The 8188-nt window shown below is 49.7% G+C and overlaps 1 protein-coding gene across 1 annotated transcript in view; it reads right to left on the reverse strand.

The window, feature by feature from the left end:
* COL20A1 (collagen type XX alpha 1 chain) overlaps positions 1 to 2520 on the reverse strand; it is a 49312-nt gene extending 46792 nt beyond the window's left edge. The window contains 2 exon segments of the mRNA XM_036395636.2: positions 44 to 154; positions 2448 to 2520. Coding sequence (XP_036251529.1) covers positions 44 to 154; positions 2448 to 2520 — 184 coding nt within the window.
* Positions 2521 to 8188: the final 5668 nt, after the last annotated feature.

An 8188-nucleotide genomic window follows, 5' to 3' on the forward strand; every position in this document is an offset into this window, starting at 1 on the left:
GCTGAGCTCTGCTGGGACCCGAGCCCAGGGTGTCAGCACATACCTGCCATGGGCTTTACCCGAACTTTGTAGCCACTGATGGTCCCCTCAGTCTCTTTCCACTTCATCTGGAGCCTGTCTTCTGAAAGGACAGTGAGCTTCAGCCGGCCCGACCCTGGGGAGGAGGAGACGTGGCCGAGCTGTTGTGGGTGCAATTCCTGCCACAAACCCCTCTGTGCTGTCTCTCCTAAGGACATGGCAGCGATTGTGGTGCAAAGGGAACCTTCCCCACCCCAGGCAAGTCCTCAGCATCCCATGGCAGCTCCTGCAGTCCCCTTGCACCTCTGCAGGCCTGGAGCCTCCCGCGCAAGGAGGAATTTCTCAGGTGTTCATTTATACCCCTACAGGAAGGTAAAGCAGCCTCCCCACAGGTGGGGGCTCTCTCTGAACCCTTCATGTCTTGAAGGGCTCTCCCAGGAGCTTTCAGGCTGAATGGCTTTTTACAGCAAGTGTGTTCAGTGCAAACATGTGAAATGGGAGGGGAGCAAACTGGCTCCAGCAAGGCTCCTCAACAGGCTTGGGATGCTGAGAAATACAGGAATTCCCCAGGTGATGGATCCCACACTTCTGCAGAATGATCATTTCAGAGGCAGCTCCAAGGACCAGCTGGGTTTAGAAAGAAGAAAAAAAAAAAAAGAAAGAAAGAAAAACCTGATAAAGTGTAAATAACAGCTCCTGGCAGGACCATAACTCATGGGCACCAGCTTGTATCCGTTTGCTGCAGGGAGCTGAAAGCTAAATGACAAATCTTGAGGGAAAAAATAGTATCAGACAAGGAGGTAAAGAGAAGAAAGAGCACATTCCTCTATCACCTCCAGATTTCACAGCTATCTCTTAACCCAGCTAGATGGCTGAGCCCATGTGTCACTCCTTGAATCCATGATTCCTGTCACACAAATGTCACCACGTGAAACTTTTTCACTCAGCTGGATGCAGGGTGGCAACTCAGCAGATTTCTCTCCCCTCCCTCTGACACTGTGCCCAGAGCTGCCTTTCCAGCAGGATGCCCTAATTTGCAGTGAGTGAGCACACCATAAACCTCTGCACCCAAGTGCTCCCCCTCATTTGCAGCTGTCACCAATCTTTTTCCCTTTACAATTACTCGCAAAAAAAATAAATCTCAGAGTGACCTGGAGTTTCTGCTCAGTGCTGCCAAACTGTCACCCAGGGCTCCTCAGCTCCTTCATCTGGTCTTGCACGATGCCCTGACACCTCCTGACATCCCTGCCATGATGCCACCCCCCAGGAAAGCAGTGAGAGCTTGCACTGAGGTTCCTGCTTGTCTCAGCCCAACATCTGGGCCTTAACCTTTCTTTGCAGAGACTTCCTGCAGGCTGCCCAACAAGCAGATAACTATTTTGGGGAAACAAAGCTCAGATTCACATCTCACCCCAGGCAAATCTGAAGAGGAAGAAAGAAAACAGGGGAAAGAGGGGTGAAGGGCAAAAAGCAAATCCTAAAATCATGCCTAAGAGAAAATGGTAAAAGATCATGGAACAATGAGGGGAATTCATAGTTAGATTAAACATGGAGCTGTCTTCTTTTGGCCAAGTGTGGTCCAGCTCCTTGGGCATCACTCTAGGAGCCCAGAAGCTAAAAAGACAAGAATGTCCCCAGACAGACCAGAAAGGACATCATCCTCTAAAGCACCATTATGTGCTGGATGCAAATGATCCCCAGTGCCATGAAAGCTCCACTGTTTCCTTGCCCTGTGTTAGATGTGCACTGTTTGATGCTGTAACCTTGCTCTCCAGCTCACAGGGAGTTAAGCCCAGGCTGAACTGCAGAAGTCTGGAAGATACACAGCAGGGAGACACATCTGTCCCAGCCCTGCAGGGCCACCACCTCTCTAGGAACCTTTGTTCTCTTCAGACACAACCTAAAGGTGGCTCTTCCACCTCAGAAAGGCTGTGCTGAGGTGCTGTAGGCATTTTCTGGGGAGCAGGATGATGGAGGAGGAATCACCTCGTGCTTTCTCACCCAGCTGTTGCACCACATCTCACCACAAACACCCAAAGCAGGAAGGTGCAGTGTCTAAAGAAGCAAAAGCCTTTTCCTTCCTATTTCTCAGGCTCCCACAGATCACACAAGCCCCTCATTGCTTGCACAGGCCGAAATGCATCCCTGATGTGCTGAACTGCTGCCAGGGATGAGGACAGGCCAGGCAGGGTGGGGAGGGATGGAGGGGCTCTCCCAGATGGGGCCCCTGACCCCTCATTGCTCTTCATGCTTGGGAAAGGCTGTTGGGAGCTTCACCAGCAGACAGCAGAGCACAGCAGCCCCCTGGAACAATGCCTGGCTCTGGGAATGGCCCTGGCAGTGCTGTCACTGCCAGCAGGAAGGGCTGGGCTGTCCCAGGGCAGACAAACCTCAGGGAACAGCCCCAGCAGGGCAGGCAGGATCCTTACCTTGGCCCACTCGTCCCCAGACATGGCTCACCACAGGCAGGCAGGCAAGAAAGAACCAAGTGTGAATCAGCATTGTGAGCAGGACCTACAAAAGGGCAAATGTCAGGGAGGAGAAGTGAAAGTTGTATTTCACCACATCGAAATCCAGGTTTGGTCCATCCTGCTTTGAGGCACCACAAGCTCTGGGCATCATGGATGGCACTGGAAGGATGGTGGAGAGGAACACACAGATTTTCCTGCAATCCCTACACGTTATTTTATCTTTTTAGTCTCTCCAATATAGCTCTCAGTTCCTTGGACTAAGCTGTGTTTATAAACCTGGTGGGGAACACTCCTCTCCTCCTGCTTGTGCCTGGGGCTGCTCTCTGGGCAGGACAATCTCAGCACTGGAGCTCCCAGTGATGGGCTCTGCTCTGATCATGGAAACCAACAACACTGGCAAATTACTGGACACAGAGATTCCAGAATAACCTCTGGTTTAACCACAATTAATTACTTCTGTACAGTTTATCATGACCACAATCATTCCAGGCTTACAGACAGCACGTTTCTCATGTCCCTGGGATGCACACACCAATCACAAGGGGAAAAGCACAGAGAGGAGCACTCTGTAACAGCCAGGCTGCTCAAACCACAGATTTAATGACATCAGTTGCTGTGAGAAAGCAATTTTGCAGCAGGAGGGGTCCACAGACCCAGTGGAGTTTGTATGTGAACAGCTTACAAAGAAGGAGTTTATTTCTTATTTCATTCCCAAGAAGTTATATGCAGTATTTGTTGGGATAGTTTTGCTTTAATTTGTTCACCTGAACAGACTGAAAGTAGACAGGAGAGACTTAACCATGGCAGAGAGTCAGAGTTCTGAATCAGTTTGACTCAGAAATAACCTCAGCAGCATGGCCAAAGCTGACTGCCAGCCTCAGCCCACAGGACCCTGAGCACCCACAGTTGGCTTTTCCAGCCTGGATTTCAGTGCTGTTCAGTTTGGGTCAGGAATTTTGGTCAGCAGAGAACCACCCCGATGGAAGAAGTGCCACCCCCTCATCTGGCTCCCAGCAAACCAGGTTTTAAGCACCTGTTGTTGGCCTTTTGTCATCTCTGTGCTCCACATTTCAGCCTCACTGCTTCTGGCAGAACCAGCCCTGCACCCCCTCCTGCAGTGACATTTCCCTTCCCTTCACCTTGATGGACAGGTATGCAGAGGCTCCTGGCAAATGCCTGATTCCCCTCAAACACAGCAGCTTTGTAGCAATTTCAAGGAAAAATAAATATGCACATGAGTGAGTGAGGGACCCAGGCATGATCTGTTTAAATCAGATCTAAATTGCTGGAAGAATGAATGGAAAAGTGTGCAAGTTGTAACAGGGAGTTGTTAACCACCCTTCTCTGTCTGTTGGTTTGTTTTTTTTTTTTTTAATTGAAGATGAATGGAACAACTGCAGTGTAACCGAAGCCTTTAGCCATGGGAAACACTTGCTTTATTTTTCCAGCTAATAAAATGAGGTCATTGTTTATAAAAAACAGCAAACATTTGATAGGTGGCTTTCAGAACCCTGATTGTCACCTCCAGGAAAGCAGAGCCTGCCCTGGCTGCAGAGGTGTGTGTGCCAAACAGCAGCAAAAAGTCAGCATTTTTCAAATTCCTTGAACTAAAATTTCATTTTTGCTATTTTGCAATGCCACCAAACTGCTCTTGATTTCCTTGAAACTTCTGTGCAACTGCTGACAAACAGGATGCCAAACTCTGGCAAAAGCACTGGGTTGTGTGGGATCTTTTCATGTTAACCCAGGTTATATGGGATCCAAAATCCAGAAAAATAAACTCCTCCAGCCTGCACTGCTCCAGGCTTACTGCAGGCTCTGATTTGGGCAGGAGCTTCCACCCTGTTGTGTCAGTAAGGATGAGTTCAATATTATCATAGAATCACTGACTGGTTTGGGCTGGAAGGGGCCTTAAAGCTCATCTCATTCCACCCCTGCTATGGCAGGGACACCTTCCACTGTCCCAGGCTGCTCCAAGCCCCATCCAACCTGGCCTTGGGCACTGCCAGGGGCAGCCACAGCTTCTCTGGGCACCCTGTGCCAGGGCCTCACCACCCTCCCAGTAATCCTGGTTTTAACCCAGATTGGGCACAGTTAGACCCCAGGCTGTGGATCTTTTCTGTGATTAAAGCAAGAAACAGAGACTTCATCTCTTCTGCCGTCTCAGAGGCAAACCCACCACCATTCTGCCTCTTCCTGGCTGTAAATCAGGAATAAGAAATGCGCCTGTCTGAAGTGGTGGAAGTCACCCATCTGGAGGAGCTCCCTCTCCCACAGCTCCCCTGCCACACCCCAAGCCCCAGCTCCAGGACTCCCTGGTCCCTCCCCATCCGTTTCTGCCGTCCGTGGTGCCAGCCAGGCTGAGTGTGGCCCCTGGGGCTGAGAGGAGCACAGGGACAGCAGGCAGGGAGCCCACAGCAGGCTGGAGCCTCTCTCCTGTTACTCACCCCCAGGGAAGGAATGTGGAGACAGCAGCACATGGAGCAAGTGGCGAGTATTTCCAGAGCCTGGAAAACAGGGGTGTGTGGGGAGCACACCACTTTCCACTTGCTCCAGTTGTGTGCTCAGAGGAGATTTGGAGGTTAAGGCAGTCAGAGAAGCCTTTTTTTTGTACAGGAAATTTTAGAAGTAGTCACTTTAGTTAAGGAAAAAAAATGCCAGCCACGTATTTAAATCACCAGGACTAAAAGTGAGGATTTGCAGGCACTGTGAATTATTTCCATCCTCCACAGTCACAGTTTGGGGACGTTTCCTCATGTCAGAGGTCACCCCTGTCTCTGCACAGGAGGGCTGGCAGGAGCAATGTCACCTCCTGTCCTCTCACTGCTGGGCACAGGAGCAGTGCCAGAAACAGCCCCGAAGGAGACAGGGGCTGCCCGAGGCAGGGAATAAATCTGTCCCACATTCCCCGAGTGCTTTGCCGGTTAAAGGACCTAAAACACACTAAAACCCACAAATTCACCAACCCCTTTCTAGTTTCTCTTGGAAACTTCCTCTATTTCAGTTCCACTATTGAACAAAAGTGGAAGCAGCACCAGAATAAAAAAAAAGTCAGGAAAAAGTTCCACTTGTAGGCTGAGCTTTTGCAGCTCCCCCAGCCCATCAGGCTGAACCCACCCACACCTCCAGGTGGGAAAAACCCACACAGGTGACAAACCCTTCCAAGCACTCTCTGGCTACAATATCCTAGAGGAAAGTACAGTTTTTAGAGGATATCCTAAATAGTAGAGTATTTTAGATAGATAGTACAGTATTTTAGATGATATCCTGCAGGACAGTACAGTTTTTAGAGGATATCCTACAATATCCTAGAGGAATGTACAGTTTTTAGAGGGTATCCTAAATAGCAGAGTATTTTAGATAGATAGATAGATAATACAATATTTTAGAGGATATCCTAGAGGATAGCACAGTTTTTAGAGGATATCCTAAATAGCAGAGTATTTTAGAAAGATAGTGCAATATTTTAGAGGATATCCTACAATATCCTAGAGGATAGTACAGTTTTTAGAGGATATCCTAGAGGATAGCACAGTTTTTAGAGGGTATCCTAAATAGCAGATTATTTTAGATAGATAGTACAATATTTTAGAGGGTATCCTACAATATCCTAGAGGATAGTACAGTTTTGTACTATCAACCACAAAGCAGAAGGAAAAAAAAGAGATCAAAACCAACCAACAAAGTGCACTTCTCACAGCCACATCCCCTGAAGAGCCCCAGATCCTGGTTTGTTTAGGCTGATGTCAGGGAATGTGCCCTGAAGCCAATTCACCCTGAAGGAGGGGACCTGTCCCCCCTGCCCGGCACCCAGCACTGCACCAGCTCCAAGCTCCAAGAGAGCAAAACCCTGCAGGAATTCCCTTTTTGCTACACCCATACATGCCCCAGAGAGCAAACCCCTCCGGGGCATCCCAGAGAGCAAAACCCTGCAGAATTCCCTTTTTGCTGTACTCATACATGCCCCAGAGAGCAAACCTCTCCTGGGCATCCCAGAGAGCAAAACCCTGCAGGAATTCCATTTTTGCTGTACCCATACATGCCCCAGAGAGCAAACCTCTCCGGGGCATCCCAGAGAGCAAAACCCTGCAGGAATTCCATTTTTGCTATACCCATACGTGCCCCAGGAGAGCAAACCCCTCCTGGGCATCCCTGCAAAGCCTGCCCCGAGGGGAAGGAAGGAGGCACAGACCTGTCGGAGTCGGGAGGTGGCTCCGGCTACATCCTGGGACGGGGGCAGGAGCTGCCCCGGCGCCTCATCTGCTCCTCGCAGCGATCCAAGATCGCAATCCCAGCAGCCGGGAGGGATCAGGGAGGGGAGGGAGAGCAGAGGGAGAGGGATGGGGTTCCCGCACCTCCCTCTCTACACGCACGGCTTGGCCCCTTCGCGCCGCCAAAAGAAAAGCGTGAAAAGCGGGAGGCTGCTCCTATGGGCAGGAGCACACGGCTTTTAGGGGATTTGCTAATGAAATAAAATAGAATCTCTGTGCGGGAGGCTGCAGGCTGATTTCCTAGAAGGCAGCAACAAGTGCTGGCTCCCTCCCACGCTGAGAGTGGCCGGGATGAAGTCAGCCCAGCCCCGCTCGCTCCCATCAACAGCTGTGCGCACACGGATGGGGGCTGTGCTCCCTTTGCTTTGGGAAATTAAGCACATCTGCCAGTTCTGCAGGGCCGGAGGCTGAATCGTGAGCTGGAGCTCCTCAGCTGGGAGATCCAGCCCTGCGAGAGGGATCCCCAGCACCAGGAGCTGCTGGGAGGGACCCCCGGTGTGCCAAAACTTCTGCTGGATGGATTTTGTCCTCGTTGTCAGGAGGGGATGACTGACGGTGACATTTCTTGTTTCAGAGGCCAGATTTTCAGCTGCAACTGCAGGGGCTGTCAGCATCAGTCTCCCATCACAACTGAGGTTTAGGACACTTGCATTGCCATTCAGCTGGAAACATGGATACCTTTGGAAGTGTCAAGTTAAATGGGGAAAAAAATCATAGTTTTCAAAATATTTTGCACATTAAACAAACCTTTGTTAGCTCTTTGCAGTTTTGTTTTATAATCCTGTAAGTACTTAAAAGCATCACAATGTACAGACCAAAGGATAACACCAAAAGGAAGCACTTAAATAATAGAATTACAGAAGGATTTGGGTTGGAAGGGACATAACAGAGCATGCTATTCCAACCACTATTCCATCCACTAAGGAAGCACTTAAATGGATTTAGGTTGGAAGGGACAGAGCATGTTATTCCAACCCCTGCATGGACAGGAACTCCTTCCACTATCCCAGGTTGCTCCAACCCAGTCCTGAACACTTCCAGGGATGGGGCAGCCACAGCTTCCCTGGGCAAAAAGTGGGCAACAAATCTTCATAAAACCAAGCACAGCGCATTTTGTACCCCATGGAGAGAGAGTTGTCACTGCCCTTCGTGTAAATACCACAAGTTGCCTCTTCTGGAATTCCTGCTGGGTTTCTGATGTTGCTCAGAGCTGCTGCAGCTTTCTTTAAAAGTAGGAGAGAAAGAAATGAGCACTTATCTCCTGAGCTTTCAAGGAATTCAGATCCAGAATTAAAAATCCCTGCTCTGACACAGGAAAATCTGGAGCTGTTTTCAGTGCTCGTGTTCAGGCTGCTGTTTCCTGACCTGCCTCTCCCAAGATGCCCACACCATGCCTAAACCTTCTGGATTTGACCTTAGTGCAAGCCA

This window comes from Molothrus ater, chromosome 17, assembly GCF_012460135.2.
Source record: "Molothrus ater isolate BHLD 08-10-18 breed brown headed cowbird chromosome 17, BPBGC_Mater_1.1, whole genome shotgun sequence".
Classification (NCBI taxonomy): domain Eukaryota; kingdom Metazoa; phylum Chordata; class Aves; order Passeriformes; family Icteridae; genus Molothrus; species Molothrus ater.